The 17,671-nt window shown below is 37.1% G+C and overlaps 1 protein-coding gene across 1 annotated transcript in view; it reads right to left on the minus strand.

The window, feature by feature from the left end:
• Positions 1 to 589: 589 nt before the first annotated feature.
• MBTPS2 (membrane bound transcription factor peptidase, site 2) overlaps positions 590 to 17,671 on the minus strand; it is a 44,304-nt gene continuing 27,222 nt past the window's right edge. The window contains exons 6-11 of the mRNA XM_045855946.1: positions 15,520 to 15,638; positions 14,441 to 14,621; positions 7,530 to 7,624; positions 6,979 to 7,174; positions 4,978 to 5,053; positions 590 to 3,531 (exon numbers count right to left, since the gene is read on the minus strand). Coding sequence (XP_045711902.1) covers positions 3,309 to 3,531; positions 4,978 to 5,053; positions 6,979 to 7,174; positions 7,530 to 7,624; positions 14,441 to 14,621; positions 15,520 to 15,638 — 890 coding nt within the window. The 3' untranslated portion in view covers positions 590 to 3,308. The remainder of the gene's footprint in view (positions 3,532 to 4,977; positions 5,054 to 6,978; positions 7,175 to 7,529; positions 7,625 to 14,440; positions 14,622 to 15,519; positions 15,639 to 17,671) is intronic.

The raw sequence follows: 17,671 nt of genomic DNA on the forward strand, positions 1-17,671 counted from the left end.
ACATTTGCTTATGGGAGACAGGTATACTCTATGAACAAGGGAGGAAGCACTAGGGCAAAAGGTCAAGAAGATCCAAATGTTACCGTTGAAACGCTTTTCTTTCACCAATTCCTATAAACAGACTGACTTAAAGATTTCTGTCCCTGGCTGGTTTGCTCAGCTGATTGAGTGCCAGCCTTCAAACCAAAGGGTCATCAGTTCGATTCCCAGTCCAGGCGCATGCCTGAGTTGCAGGTCAGGTCCCCAGTGGAGAGTTCTAGAGGCAACTACACATTGATGTTTCTCCCCGCCCTCTCTAAAAATAAATAAATAAAATCTTAAAGACTTCTGTCAGGCACTAATAAAAGGAAATGATAGCCCCTTCCCTTCACCCACAAACATGCCATTTCGAAAACAGGAGCAAGAACACAGGATTTCTACTTAAGATTTCTTTCCATAGCCTGCAACAACTTTGACATATGGGCTGCTGGAGTGGAAACTGAAGGCTGTTTTTAGAATCAAGAATTTAAAAACAACTAAAATCATATGTTATGTAAAGGGAACAATTTCATAGAAAATACAATTGTTTTTTAAAAAGACAACACATAGATGATGATAAAACATAGAATGCTGGTACTCATTTATTTATTTTTATTGCTATACACAATATGCCAGCAACTCTGGTATTTTCAAGTTAAACCTTAAGAATGAATTACAGAACAGTCGAAAGATTTAGAGAAAAAATCTCTGTGCACCATTAGTACATGGACATTCAATAAATACCATAGGACAAACTGATGACTGGGAGCCACAGATCCATGACGCACATGTTTACAATTTACTGTTAGAACAGACAATGACCTACAAGACTGATTATCAAAAGGTTGAGTTCAACTGTATGTCTTTCAAAACTGAGATGCTGAAGAGAATATATACATTCTTTACAGACTGTAGGTGATTTTTAAAAATCCTCAAAAATGTAAACAATGCAGAGCAGGAACACTGAAAATAAAATTTTGTTGAACAAAGTGACAACACAGAAAGAACACCTTCTTCAAATTCTCAAGATAATCCATTTTTTTTCATTTTTCTAATCGTTCAACAGAAACCAAAATGGGTTATTTTCATAAAGATGATAATATACCAGGGACACACAGACCTTCTGAGTTGTTTTTTATGTTAACATATATAGTAAATATTTAATAGTTTTTTATAGCTTACTTAAATAGATACATGCTTTCCTAATCCATAAATAACACTAATCATCATCCATTCAACCGCACTTATTAAGTATTTATGATGTCTCATGCACTGTGTCAGGGATGCAAAGATGAGTATGACATGGTCCTTGCTCTAGAAGTGCCCACAATCAAGCTGAAGAGATAACACGTAACATTTCCTTCTTTCCTTACATGATGAGGACATTTATACACAAATGGGGCTGATCTGTTCAATACCCTAATAGAAATGGTTCCCAAAATCTTGAACCTATGGAGCTACAAAAAAAAAGTGTTTGGGTTTTTTTTTCCACCCAGAAAAGAAAATTAATGGGAAGGATTTTCTCTACTAAATTTTTCTCAGTTTTTAAAAAACTGACCTGCACATATACAGCATTTTCATTAATAAACTACTCAGTTCATGTCATTGAATTCATTATGCAAGTATTTCATGGTATTCCCCAAGTTCTACCTGAACAGGTCTGAACACTATCCTGCTAACACACTTTGATCCTGAATGACTGTCTGCCTACAAATAGAACAAATGCCCTTTTCCTGGGATAAACCAATTATGTGTATGGTTTTAGTAGTGGTAATAAATGACCATCTCGAGTCATTAATTAATTAAAATCATACTCAATACATAATTTGTTTAAGAAGGCAGGCAAATGTGTAATACAATCTAAAAAGAGTTTGTTAATTACAAATGATTAAAAAGTTTTAGTGCCTAAATAGCAACTCACTGATCTGCAAAAGGTGAACCCCCATGGAAGACTTCACTTAGTGAAGAAGTTGGCTACATGACTGTTGGTGTTCTTGAGTGTATGAGAAGCACACATTTGTCATCAAAGAAAAGCATGCCCATACACTTCTAAGACTACAGTGGCCTGCTGACTTTCCAAATCTCCTAGGGCTGCATCTCCCTGGGAATTATATATTGAGTTTTTCAGGCACGAGAGTTGGTTCCCAGGCTCTGGCCAATTCACGTTTGCGTTCATGTATAGCCATTCTCATTGTACTACCAAGTCTTCTGTGGACCCACTGAGGTAGCTTAGGAGAAAGGTGGAAAGCCAGGACTAGATGTTTTATTACCCAACACAGAGAAACATGGGGAGCTGCTGGTGAGGACAGAGCACAGCTGAGCTTAAGGTAGTTGCTTCTTGAAGACAGGAACCCAGGAGCTAGGGCCCAGATAGCCCCAGCAGCATGAGAAAATATCTACCCTGGAAGGGTTCCAAGCTTCAAAGCTCTGTAGACAATGGTAACCAGGATCACAGAGGTCCTGTGATGTGTCTTGTGATCCACTGGAAGACCTAGCTCAGTTCTGAGGTTAACCCCTAACTGCCTCAGCCCACAGGCTGCAAGTAGGAGACACTTCCTGCAGCTCATTATAAATGTCAAGGCTAAGTGCTACTTCAAGGGAATGGGAAACACATTCTCAAAGAGGTAACTCTTGTGGGGCATAAAAATGTCTCAAGATATTGTGGGCTCTATTTCCTACTTTGTTCCCTTATTTGGTATCATTTGACAAAGATTTTACCTTTCCTGTAAGAGATTCTTTGATAGAATTTTGTTAATTTAATTATAATTGAACCTCAATTATCAAGAGTACAAACCAACACACCATTAAGTTTTAAAATACTTTTCAAACAAGACAAAGGGCAAGAGATATAGGCCAAGAAAATGCTTACCCTACCACTTGGCCAAAGTCTGGTCTCCTTCAAATCTGGATTAATGATGCTTTTTCAAGAAGTTCCCCCAATTAATTCCACCTAATTCAATTCTCCTTTAAATTATTGCGACATGATTTGTAGTCACACAAAATGGTTTAATAAGAACCTGCACTTGTTTAGAAATTGTTCTACGAGCTTCTGCAGTTATAAGTTCATGAGCATTGTAAGTTCAGTCTTTAAAACTAAAATGTAGTCAAGAACTATACCTTGCATTTCTTCTGTTTATTCCCATCAGAGTTGGGATACTCTGGATATAGGAGGCGCTTACAAGTTGTTGGCTAAAATGTAACTTTAAGGGAATATTCTACATTTCATACCAAATAATGGTTTTCAATATTGCATGTTGTAACTCGGAGATTCTGTCAGATGAGCACAAATATTACCGTGCTGTAACCATCCAGAGTCCCAGGGTCACGTTGGCAGCCAAAAGTACACTGCCACCCAGCAAGATGAAAAATCCTATCAGATCTTTCACATCATTGTCTCCAATCACTGAGGTAAGGGTAGCATCAAGGAAAGAGTTTAAAATCCATTGTCCGTCCAAAGCAAAGCAGGGCACTGCATTAACAATAGCCAGAGCTCCTGAGAGAGAAATTAGGTACCTGGTTAAAATCAATTAAGGAGCCAACAGCGAGGTCTGAGTGGAAACCACATTTCCAGGAGTCAGATGATATCTATGCCCACCAGTATAGGCCATTCCTTCTTAGATATCTACTATTTAAAACAAATGACATATTATTATTTCAAAGTTCAAAACCCCACTAGAAAAAAAAAGGCCAACCATTTGTAAACTAAGGTAATGTATAATGGACTCTTAGAGAGACTGTCTTTTTCTTTCTTTCGTTTTTTTTTTTTTAAATTTCATTTATTTATTTTTAGAGAGAGGGGAATGGAAGGAGAAAGAGAGGGAGAGAAACATCAATATGTGGTTGCCTCTAGCACGCCCCCAACCAGGGACCTGGCCCGCAACCCAGGCATGTGCCCTAGACTGGGAATCGAACCGGTGACCCTTCGGTTCACAGGCTGTCATTCAATCCACTGAGCCACACCAGCCAGGGCAGTCTTTTTAAGTCTTTAATGATACAACAAGGAATGTAGAAGGAATAAAAAATAAAAGAGCCCTGAACAGTATGGCTCAGTTGGTTGAGTGTCATCCCACAAAGTGACAGGTCATCGGTTCGATTCCTGTTCAGGGCACATGCCCGGTTGGGGCATGTGTGACAGGCAACCGATTCATGGTTCTCTCCTTCCTTTCCCCTCTATCTAAAAATAAATAAATAAAATCTTTTTAAAAAGAAATAAAAGAGAATTACTTTTTGATCCTTATAAGGCATTTTGGCCCCATGACCTCTATTTTACCATCATTTATAAAGTTACAGTGTAAATATAACTTTACTATCATCTGTAAGGTTATAATGCAAATCTCTGAGACATAGCTACAATCTACAAGATACAATACTGATTGTACATATTTTTTGGTAACTGCTCATTTGTTTTCCATTTCTTTCTTTTTTTGCAAATCACTGTGGAAATTAAAAAGATTTAAAAGTGGCAAAAAGAAACTCTCCAAACTGTTCAGTTTATTCAAATTCTACATAATTATCAGTTTTTTAAAAAATTTCATCTTGTATATGCAAACATATAATATACTAAAGAGAGATTTTGTCCTCTGAATTGTTATTTTAGTAGTAGAAACCAGTTTGCTCTCCTGTATGCATTCTTCCATTTGCTCAGCGCTTAAGGCTCAGAAGAGGCAGAATTCATCACCTCACTAGAAACTGGAGTTTTTATCCTTTATAATTCAATTCTTAATTTGTATTCTGTGTTCCTTCCCTTCCATACCCTTAACCTTTCTCCTTCCCTGGTGAATCTCTTTCCTCTGACTTCCTCCCTCCTAGGTACAATCTGATTTTTTTCAACTTTAAAGTATGTCTTTTGGTTGTCAGTAATTAATTGATACTTGCAAGATATATACATGCTCTATTCAAGGTAAGACTGATCAAATTCCAAATAAAACTTTTAAAACAGTTTCACACCAGAAAGGATACTTGACAAATGTCTCCACAACCACAGGTAGATCTATGCTTAGAAAGTTAAAACGTGGGATGAAACTGGTGATGCTCACTAAAAAAGAAAAGGAATAGTGTATATTATTCATAAACAATAATAGCATTATGAATTTTACCATGCAGTCAAAAATTGGGCTAGCCTATTAAATTGGTTGAGAAAGTCCTTCCCAAACATATGCGGCAGGTTATGCCCCTCATATAAAAACAATTATTCTAACAACATCTAATAAAAAGAGTGGAATACAGAAATTCATGTCCTAGGGTGTACTTATATTTCGATGTAAGGATAAGATAAAAACTGACTATATGCCACATACTAATACCAAATACAGAGACTGACTTAATAAATAAAGAATTTACATCAAGAGTCCTTAACCTTCCAAAGAGGTATAAACCTAAAAATCACATTCACTACAACTATTATGCCACTTAACTTTTCTGGTCTCATTTTTTTCTTCATTGCTAAAACAAGGATTAAGACTAGAAAATTTTTAAGGCCTCTTCCACTCTGTGGATTCCATAATCCTGTGTTGTTCAAAATATTCAAAAACATACCTGTAATTAAGTAGAACCCACAGTACACTCTTTTGAATTACCCTAAAAGGGGACCTTTTCTCATTTGTTCAGGATGTATTTAATATTTATATTTTAGAGTCACTTAGTGTAAAACTCAACCAATAAGCATGACCCAGGCTGTAACTCAGGATATGACTATGAAGCAATGCGAGTCCTTTAAAGAGTAACATAAAACCAACTGACAATAAAGAAAATGTGGTTTGCCCATACAACGCAATATTATTCACCCATAAAAATGATGTACCAGAACAGGCTACAACACAAATGTTGAAAACATTATGCTAAGTGAAAGAAGCTGGTCACAAAATATTCCACTTATGTGAAATGTGACAAACAGGCAAATTTATAGAAACAGAAAGTAGACTAGTGGTTGTCAAAGGCTGGGGGTTGTCGTGGAGAAATGAGGAATGATTGCTTAATAGAAATGGGGTTTCTTTTTGAGGTGAAAATATTCTAGAACTAGATTTTGGTGATGGCTGTACAACTCTGAAATATTAAAAACTACTGAACTGTATACTTTAAAAGCATGAATTATGTGGTAGCCGAATTATATTTCAGTAAGTTATTTAAAGAAGAACATAAAAATCTTATACAAGCCCTGGCTGGTATGGCTCAGTGGACTGCGAGCCAGGGGGTCGCTGGTTCGATTCCCAGTCAGGGCACGTGCCTGGGTTGTGGGGCAGGTCCCCAGTGGGGAGTGCATGGGAGACAACTACACACTGATGTTTCTTTCTCCCTCTTTTCCCTCTCTGTAAAAATTAATAAATAAAATCTTTTTAAAGAATCTTACACAAAAATGAGTTAAGACTGTATGATCTTCAGCCACATGGAAAAGCTGCATATTTAGCCCAATCGTGTTGCTACTTGTTCAAATACTTATGCTGGCCCAGTTTTGAAATTACGTTTACATAAAATTCATGTGTCACACACAAATTACTTTATTGTCATATCCCTATGATTCCTAGCATTCTCTGGGGTATGCTGCTCTTGTCACGGATTTGGGAGCTTGGATAAATTTAATAAAATTTCACAGAATATCTGAGAGATCAGCTCTGTGATTTGGGCATAAATGGTGGAGAATGAAAAATATATTGTTCTTCAAAGGCAGACAGGGGATTCAACTCCATCTTGTTTTATAAATCCAGATTATTTTTCTACTGCCTAAATTTTATTTAATGCTTAAGAATAAATTAGGAACACCCAAAACTAATATACTATTGTACATCAACTGTAACTGAAAAGTCAAAAAAATTAAAAATTAAAAAAGCACAAATTAACAGGGCTTTGAAAACTGATCAAATTTATAATCAATAAAACTAATGCAAGGATTTGTACTGAGCTTCTACCTCTGAGAATTTATGACATCTTAATGATTTTCTAAGGGTCTACCACCAAAATACTCACCGGTGTAGTGCAGGTGCAGTGGATGTCCTACGTATAACATATCAATTTGAGGAGGATGTTTCACTTTTATTAAGCGAGTGTGAGTTTCCAAAGAAGGTATTATGCAGAAACTTGAACTTGAGCTTTTTTTGCAATCTTTATTGGTTCTACAAACTTGGGTGGCTTCAACTGCTTTCCGGGCAGGTAGGCATGTATGCTGTGAACAAATGTTAATTAGTCAATACTAAAAATGATTGATTAAAAACACCAAGTCACAGTCCTTCAATATCGTTCATGTCACCCAGCCTATTAGGGAAGAAGTTCACGTAAAATAAATGCCATTTATATGCACGTACTATAAATTTAGATTCAAGTATCCTACTTTGTCCAAATAAGATATTACCACTATAAAATTTTAAAGAATCTCAGATGAAAAGTGACAATGTGAAATGTAGAGATTTTAGTAAAATGATACAAAGCAAAAGGGAGAAGTTTTCATATATTCCATTTTAGCTCTTTCTGCTTATTTGTAATTATATCAGACAAGCAAGACAGCTTTAAGGACAACTTACCAAACGCTTATTAAAATTATTTCTGTAGGAAAAGCACACATCTGTGAGGCTTTGATTGTTACAGCATTCTGTTGAACCATCTAGCCGTTTGTATGCTGAAGAGAAAGTTTATGAGAATCTGTTATATAGAAGTATACTGTAAGAAAAATTTGCTTTCCAGAGAAAAACAGTAAGTAAAATGCATATGAATTCAGAAACTGGATAACTCAGAGCTCAGCTTAATGGCTACTCACTGTAGTTTGATTTTGCATTACAAAAAGATATATGTTCAGTTTGAAATCAAGAAGCAGCACTTACCCTAGGTTAGCCGTCTTCAGATAAACTTACCCACTCATAAAGCTGGAGCTCCAGGGTCTCAGTGGGTTTTGCAATAATTCCAGCTGGTCAAGCACAAGTATTTGATGAGCCACTATTAGCTGCCCTAATGCCACCGATCCAATATCACTACTGAACTCCTGTGCTGTGGTGTTAGCAAACAGAGTAGGCCAAAGGATACCCAAGTGACTCTCATTCCTAAGGAAATACTTAGCATATCGAACACCTATCTCAACTCCAGTCTTACCTTGGGGCTTTCCTCTCCAAACCAGGCAGCCCAATTCGACCCCACAGATGTGTATACATTTGCCTGCATACCAATAATCCAGTTACCATTTTTGGGAAGACAACAGAAACAACTGTTTATTCTTAGTATTAATTTATTTTTTACAAGTTCTTTGGCAGACTGCTTCACTGATGATACCTGGGGCAGAATAAAGAAGCTAAATCACGATGCAGATGGCAAGAAAAATGATTTCCATGTCTTTAGTTTGGAAGACTTTCTGCTTTTAGCACATCAAACTTGTAAAGCATAAATTGATATATGGAAAGGACCAGTTAAATTTAAACTCTTATATCCATACTACCATACTCAGATGTGCTGAGGAAGACAGGCTCAAGAACAAAGTTGCCACAGCATTACAAAAAGTACAAAAAAAAAAAAAAAAAAGTACATTTTTCAGTTAAAAAAAAAAAAGCTTCTCTATTACAAAAGTGTCTTCAGAAACACTAGCATGAAAATGTTAGTTGATATGCAATGTGATTTTATAAGCACTTTTTGTTTGTTTGTAAATAGTTTTTTTTAAAAACTAGGTTATTCAAGGAAGACACCTTGTATTGGCTGCACTGGATGCTGCCTCACCACCACTGCTCTCACTCCCTGGCCAACATAAAGTGGAAAACTAAACAGGTAAAGCAAACTAACCAATGCATCTATTTCTCCTGTGCAATAGTTGGCTGTATGGGTAGTTTTGTTTTCTTAGCGTAACTGAAGATACTTAAATTTTGGGTGACAAATCATTTTTAAAATGCAAAAGCAAACTGGAATACCTAATGTCACTGACAAACCTGTGCCCACGGTCACTCATCAGCTGAATGATAAAGTGTAAGGTAAAAAGCTGTTTAGAATTTATTTTATTTTTTTTCCAAGATTTTATTTATTTTTAGAGAAGGGAAGGAGAAACATCAATGTGTGGTTGGTTGCCTCTTGCGCACCTCCAGTTGGGGACTTGGCCCGCAATCCAGGCATGTGCCCTGACTGGGAATCGAACTGGCGACCTTTTGGTCCACAGGCTGGCACTCAATCCAATGAGCTGCACCAGCCAGGGCTGTTTAGAATTTTTTAAAAAAATCAATCCCAGCTAAACCCCTCAGTGTTCTCTTTGGTCAGTTGCCAATTCCCACCAATATTTACCTCCTCATCATTTTTCTCCTTATCTGTTCCCACTTGAGTACAGACTCTAACTCCTTCTCACCTGAACCATCTGAAAAAAGCCCTAATGAGCCTTGTTTACTCACCACCAAGCTGGCACATGCAAACCTGTCCTACATACTGAATGCTGGAAATTAACCAGCCAATGTAGAACTATAAGAACGTAACTCCTCTAATCTAACATTTCTGAAGACTCTGCACTGCTCCCAAATAAAGTCTAAATTTCATAGCCTAAAATTTAAAGACTTTCATTTTTTATCATCTTATCTCATACTATTCTGTTGCTGAACCAAATTACTAGCAGGTCTTTGAACATCTTCTAGTCATGGTGCCGAGGTTCATTTCTATCTTGGCCTCCCGAAATTAAACTCACTGTTAGGACCAACTCAAAGGGTGACTGCTATGAATTTTGCCCCCATTTTCTCAGTTAAGACTGACTGCCATTGCTCCCACCACTCCCAGTGTTTCTAGTCATTACTTTACATCTAACCTTGTGCTATAATAATGTAGCCATGGTCTGTTTCTTTGACTAGAAGCTCCTTGAAGGTTTCTCAGCATCTTATATAGGGTAGATAATTCGATATGCATTGAACACTGAAATGGCATTCTGTATTACTTGCCTTTGTATTAGTAATTATTTTTTAAAAATTACATCATGCCCTGGCTGGCGTAGCTCAGTGGATTGAGCGCAGGCTGGGAACCAAAGTGTCCCAGGTTCGATTCCCAGCCAGGGTACATGCCTGGGTTGCAGGCCAGAACCCCCAGCAACTGCACATTGATGTTTCTCTCTCTCTCTATCTCCCTCCCTCCCCTCTCTAAAAATAAATAAATAAAATCTTAAAAAAAAAATTACATCATGCCCTGGCTGGTGTGCCTCAGTTCGTTGAGTGTTGTCCTGCAAACCAAAAGATCACCTGTTCCATTCCTAGTCAGGGTGCATACATAAGGCAACCAGTCAATGCTTCTCTCTCATGTTGATATCTCCCTCTCTTTCTCTCCCCCTACTCCTCTCTAAACAAACAATCAAACAAACAAAATTATACCTGATGCTTGATCACTAACTTTTCTTGGAGAGTTGTATACAATATAGAATGAAAGTCAAGAATTTGCTATTACTGTTAATACAGTATGTGGTAACACAAATGCTTAAAAGGGTCAAGCAAATACCAACAAAATAAATGAAGTGGATAGTGTGTGGAAAAGCAGAAAGTGGTAGAGGCTGTAATGAATTAAAAAACATATACCATATTCTAAGGAGTTAGCATCCAGGCCACTCAACTTGGGGCCCAGATCCGACAGTTCAAACATTTCATTTCAAGAGAAATCAGAAAGCTAGACTTTCTTTCATTTGAACCCTCTTGAATTTTAAATATTAGCAGCCACTTAAAAATTTTAAAATTACAGTGCAAGCCAAACCAAGTACATCTGCCAAGACTGGATTTGGCCTCTAGGCTTCCACAGATTTTCTACCTCCGGGTAACGGCTTCTTCCTATGGTGACTTTTTCCAACCCAAACATAAAGCCATGGCTGTGAATGTCCTGACAAGTTTAAGTATCTAATGACACACAGAATTTTCAAAAAAAGTTAAATACCTTGTTACTGTGTGAGAAGTAAACTTGATATTTCTGTTTATCAATTTAAGAAAAGTTAGGTCTAAAAATATTTTATTTTAGAACTCTACTGAGTCACATTAAAAAGTATGAAATAATAAAATATTTCTCTTAGAGAAGAGCATAATGTAGGTTACATACCAACCTTCTGCCAACTGAAAAGTTTTGGAAGATGGTAAGTGGCTCTGGAGAAGAGGAAAAATTTTACAAGTATTTCAACCTTAAAAAAAATCAGGTTAGCCCACTTAATCAACGTCACCACGAAGGAGACAATTGGACACTGCCTTCTAACATGATGTGATAGGAAGTACTGAGTGCTACCCAGGTGTATTTTTGCCACCCCCCTCAAATGGATCCTGAGTATAATAAAGCTTGTAGACCTAATCACTGTTTATAAGAAATTTGGGGGACATCTGAACATATTAATGACATCACAAGGATAAGATATAATTAGACAAATCCAGAATATGGGAAATACAACAAAACAAATAAATGATTCCGTTTTCTTCAACAAACAAATGATATCTCAAAAAAAAAAAAAAAAAAAAAGAAAGGCCAAGAATTGTTACAAGTTAAAAGACACTTAAAAGACATACCATCCAAGTGACACAAGCCAAGGAGAAAAACATAACAGGGAAAACCAACGGGATATTAGGAATTATTGTTACTTTTGTTAGGTTTGATAACAATACTGTGGTCATGTCTAAAAAGTCACCATCTGTTAAAGACATGCTGAAATTTATGGATGGAATGATAGGATGCCTGGGATGTACTTTAAATACCCCAAAGTGAAGTGATTGGATGAAAAAAATTGGGAAGATGTTGATAATTGGTGAAGTTGGAAGAAGGATGCATGAATTCATTTATACTATTCTCTTGACTTTTATGTAAATTTGAAAAATTTTATAATACAAAGTTCTAAAAAATGGTTATACATGCAAAATTATGTTTGAAAAAAAAACTTTAAAAATCAGTTCTTACTACTTTATCATTGCTGCACACAGCACTTCAGTAAGGTTATTTTTGATTGTTAATAATATTTCCTAACCCCAGTAAATGTGGACAAGTATCCAGGGCATTTCTTGACTTAAAGATATAGTTTATGAGCATAATTTGTGTTTTCCAACACTTCTAACAATTTGGTATCCTATCATTTTATATAAAGAGTTGGGAGACTGGTCTTTCAGAGCTGAAAGAACTCAAATCTGGAAGCTTCTGAGAATGAACTTGCTTCACCCTGCCACCTGCTACATGGAACAACAGACCTGACTTCAGGGGCTATTTCTGGAAGACAAGATTAATTCCACTGAATGTCTGCCACATAAAATAACGACCCCAAATAGCTTTGGACATGCCATCATCCATATAGCACAGGGACATTTAATTATTGGAATTTAATTGGTTATGATTGAGCTTAAATGCTGACTTAACACAATTTTTTAAAAAGTTTATTTAGAAAGTATCAAAGTTTAAACAAATTGATGGTAAAGAACATACATGTACCTATCTTAGGGGAGCCTAGTCCTATGGTTGCTTATGTCCAAGGGTGATAGTAGAAATGTTTAATTTTTAACATTTTTAACAGGATGGCACTGATGGTAGCACAATCTATATCAGCTCTGACTCAGCCCTGCCTACTTCATTCTTTGGTTTCTAGGTCAAGTTAATCCCACTCTTCATACAGCAGAGGTTCAACCTCTGCAAAGGCAGAGGGTGTACAACGAGTCTCTAAAAGGACTAACTAGAAGCAGAACTGGAACTGCTACCAGTTAGGGCTCTGTAGCGAAGCTACAAAGTCCCCTTGGCCCCCGATGCCTGGACCTAGAAAAGCTCATCTAGTCCTCTTGCCCCAGGTGGCAGATATAACCAGAATCTTTCTATGAGTTAATAGAACAGTCAGGAAAAGCCTTGTGGAACTTTCCATGCCCACATTTTCCATGGGAGACATCAAGTCTTAAATATGGACTCGAACATAGATTTTGAATCTTAAAGATCTTTTACATGGACTCTGACTTAATATTAACATAACTAATGAAACCTTTCACCCATGAGAAACAAACAGAAGTATCCCTTGAACAATAATAACTGATTTGACAAATATCGACACATACCTAAGATTATGGCATAAATGTTATCTTATGCGGGCACATGTCAAAGTGCCACTGCTTGCATCACGGCAACCCTCTTACAATGAGAGAAGTATTAACAGAAACAAAATCCAGGAGTGGCCATGAAGGTAACCTCCAGAGGTGTGGGGTTTTTGTTTTTAAATCTGCTCCAAGTTACAGACCAATCACATTATTAGTAAGTCAATTGTGACCTTCAGATCAGAGGAACATTGATACTGCCACACGGCCACTTTCTGTAACTTGTGGACAGCTCAAAAACCATGCTTTGGATGATGCTTTCACTAATAAAACTCAGGAGCCAAAAATAATCCAGCAATTTGATTTTCCTCAGCTCTATTTTTGTCTCAAAGGAAACCATTCAGATTTCATCAATAAAAGCTAAAGGGGATGATAGATTGCCACTGAAAATGGTTTGCAAAGGGATCATGAGTTACATGTATACTTAAAGAAACTTAATAAAAAATCTGTACAGTATGTTGGCTTAAAACACACACACACACACACACACACACACACAAGATTCCACAAGCTTAGTACATTCACCTTTCTGAATAACCACCACTGAAACTCAGCAACATCCACATGATTTAGCTCCTTGACACTGGGTCCAGAAGGCCAGGCAGGAGAGGCAACTTGCACCTGCATTTTCACAGTTTTTCCATTCACCTGGCACATAACAAAGTGGTGCAACAATTCAAGGTCTCTGCTTCCACTATGTAAAGGTGCTTGGCATGCGGGTCCTGCCTTACCCTGCTTTAGGCCTGTTTGCTGCCACCACCATTGCTGCTATGGCCAGACAAACAGCAGCAGCAGCTGTGCACCTGGGGTCAAAGGCCAGGGCAGCATTAGGAGGAAGCATGTGGGGGAGGGGTACAGGGCATGGAGGCATGGCTGGAGCGTTCTCACAGTGGCAGCAGGTCTCTATGGTGCCCGCCCCCTGCCCCACAGAGTATACAAGTTGTTGTTGTTTTTTTAAATTCATAAGTAATTAGATACAAGAGTCCTAAAACTCAAATATGATGTTATAAAATTAGGAGTTCCACAACAGTGTATAATAAAGGTAACATACATACCAGTACCTGATTTACCAAGAATATTTACTAGTTTGGGCCTACTGTTATTTCTGATTTATTTTACTTTAAAAAAAGATTTTATCTATTTATTTTTAGAGAAGGGGGAAGGGAGGGAGAAAGAGAGGGAGAGAAACATCAATGTGTGGTTGCCCCTCGAGCGTGTCCTGACTGGGAGTCGAACCGGTGACTCCCTGATTTGCAGGCCAGTGCTCAATCTGCTGAGCCACACTTTTCTTATTTGTTTTAAAGAAATTAGAATAAAATAAATCTATACACATAATCTAAGATTGGTGAATGACAAAGTTCACCAAATTGCTGCTTGAAGTATTACACTGAGGGAAATATACATACCTCTAACTGGGAAGCTTAACTGCTGTAAAGTTGATGCACTTATGCAGTAACCAATTTGGGGTTCATAGGCAATGGTATCTAGACATTCATTCCAATCTTGAACATTAGTAACAGGACAATCCTGTAGATGGGTAACAAGGTCTCCCACAAAAAGACCTCTGGGTCCAACTGCAGGTGAGTCCTTGGAAAGAGGGCAAAAACAAATCAGATAATGTGTGTAAACAAGCTATGATTAATTTCAGCAAATAATTAAAGACACTGAGTTAAGTAGATTATTTTGAGTAATACAGAAAATAATCTAGCTTTGAATCCAAGATATATAATCTTATAAAATTAAAACAAAACCGAACAATTAGTTACTTTTACTACTTCTCCAAGATTTTGAATGTTTTTTGCAACTGAGAAAACAAAAACCCACTTGCCAGCTGATAAGACTGAAATGATAGCTTTTTAAAATAAACTGCTATTAAATTTTTTGTGAAAGTAGTTATCAGAAGGCCTTCATTTTCCTATATCTTCAGTGGATAAAACTGTAAGGCAAGGCCTTATTTAGATACAGTCCCAAATATGCAGGTGATACTGTCGGCATATGAATATGTGAGCCACTTGCTCACAAAATTAATTTTTCTCTTCCCCAAATCTGAATAGAAAACTTGATGCCATCTGAGTAGTTATTGACTAAGGGAGTGAAATACAGAGTTGAAAACATAAGCTCCCATAAAATGTTCTGGCTGGCTAGCTTAGGTTTCATCTTTCTTACTTCTTATGAGTAAAGATATCTGACTCAAAAGCAGACTTATAAAAATAAACAGTAATAGTAAATGATGCATTTTATCAACAAACTACAGGTAGAAAATCTTGATACTAGTTTTGTAACTAAGAAAAGAAACAATTTTCAGTCTTTTTAAAAAGACAGTGTGTTTCACCAAACTATTTCATTTGAAAGGGCTGCCAATAATTTCTTCAGGAGAAACTGAGCATTCTATCTATGAGAACTTGAATAAAAGTCCCTCACATAAAATGCTACGTGTTACATCACAAAATCTGATAAAAGAATGCCTAAGTAATCCATCATTTACCTCAGCAACTTCAGTGATAAGCACCCCAACTCCAGTGTAGTAAAAGGGGAGGAGAATCACAGGGAGGAGGACAAGAGCTAAAATACCCAGGAGCGCAAGGACAAAATTATGCCAGATACCTGAAAAGAGAGAGAAAAAAAAGAATAAGCTCAACCAGGGGTAGGAATGACATAGGTATTTGGATCTCATAACACCTGGGCATTCTTATAAATTAGGAAAGTAACCAGAAGAAGCTGTGAGGCACATAGATTTACTTATTAGTACAGCAGACAGATGTTCAGTTAGAGGCCTCTTTCATTTCAGATATTAAAATGTAAAATAAGCATGTTAATACCTTGTAATATAACACTAATAAAATCTATATTCTATTATATATACCTGATATATGTGTATATCACAAATAGAATTAATGTCTTCCATTTACTATATCCTCTTTTCAGAAAGTGTATACATAATTAACATAAACATACCTGTGATCTTTGAAAGGAATATCAGAGCTATTCAAATAAAAGCTAAGATGAAATAAACATTCTTGCTGAACTGGGGTATGGAAATCCAAATGGTATTTGAAAAAAGAAATCGTTTTAAGAATTAAACTATTACGGAGAATACTATTGGTGGGCTGAATAGAGTATGTATCTAACATCATGTCACAGACTACAACTACCTCCATCATACATAGAGTGGTGTGCTGGAGCCTGCTTCTACCAGCATGTCATAGCCAACTGTGTGCATCCCTTCCCAGTTCTTTCAGGGACTCCAAGCTTGCACCTTGAAATTGGCCATGGTGGGACCACATATTTACAAGACAGAAACCAGCAAATGCTACGTATCAGAGCTACCTACCCCCCTACCCCTTCAGAGTCAGGTGTTAAAACATATACCAGCACACCACTATATAACCCCTCCCTGCATACCTAGCCTTCCCTTCTTATATTAGTTTTTGCCACGGGGAAGGGTGGGGGCACTACTAATACCATGAGCAGTGCAATTCTTAGTTGTGTAAGTCTGTCCCTTACATTACAGGATATTTAGCATTCCTGGCTCCATCCATTAAATGTCATTAGTGCTCTCCTGTCAGACAACTAAAGAATAGCTCCCATTCCCCACATTCCATACATTCCCAGGAGGGTGAGAGCATCAGTGGTTGAGAACCAATGTTCTATAGTGAGAGAAATGTAACCTAAAGACATTTCCCAGGCTCTCAGGAAGCTGAGTATGGTTATGACTATTTGTTGTTTTTTTTTTTAAAGATTTTATTTATTTATTTTTTTAGAGAGGGAAGGGAGGGAGAAAGAGAGAGAGAGAAACATCAATGTGCGGTTGCTAGGGGTCATGGCCTGCAACCCAGACATGTACCCTGACTGGGAATCGAACCTGCGACACTTTGGTTCACAGCCTGTGCTCAATCCACTGAGCTACGCCAGCCAGGGCCATATGACTGTTTTGAACAAAAGGATGTGAGTGGAAGTGGTGGGAATATTCCTGTCCTACTGGCTAGAATGTGGGAACTAAACCTGAGTCCACAACATAGAAGCTGCATGTTAGGAATGGCAGAGCTAACTAGACAGAAAATGCCTGAGTCCCCCAAATCATAGAATTATCATATAGCACTGAGCTACTTACATTTATGAGAATTTAAGCATGTTATTTTTAGCTATTACAATTGCCAGATACTTAGCTAATAGATGTTCCACATACCATATTCACATTGTAAGGATGTAACCCTTCCCCTTTTTGGGTGTTTTAAGTTGTTAAATTCCAAAAATATCCAGAGCAAATCTAGTCCAGGACATATAGGTAAATCATCTTTTCTGTTCCCTAAGTTATTTTTTAAAAACACCAAATGTATCAAGCCATCAGGAACTATATTTTGCTTTTTCATCCCATTTCTTATATCCACAACAGAGTAACCCATTTTTAAAAAATATATTGACTTAAAATTCATTTCCCTACTAATGACTGTTTAGGCTGTGTTAACTTTGTTGTAGCACACAATGCTACAACAAATAGCTTTGTTCATATTGTTATGCAACTAATTAAATATGCATCTGTAAGGGTATGAAAAATTACATAGAAAAGGAATTGGTATATCAAAAAATATTTGTATTAAAACTGACCTCCAATGAGTTTGTATTAATTTATGTTCTCA

This window comes from Phyllostomus hastatus, unplaced genomic scaffold, assembly GCF_019186645.2.
Source record: "Phyllostomus hastatus isolate PE091 unplaced genomic scaffold, TTU_PhHast_1.1 phas_scaffold_12, whole genome shotgun sequence".
NCBI lineage: Eukaryota > Metazoa > Chordata > Mammalia > Chiroptera > Phyllostomidae > Phyllostomus > Phyllostomus hastatus.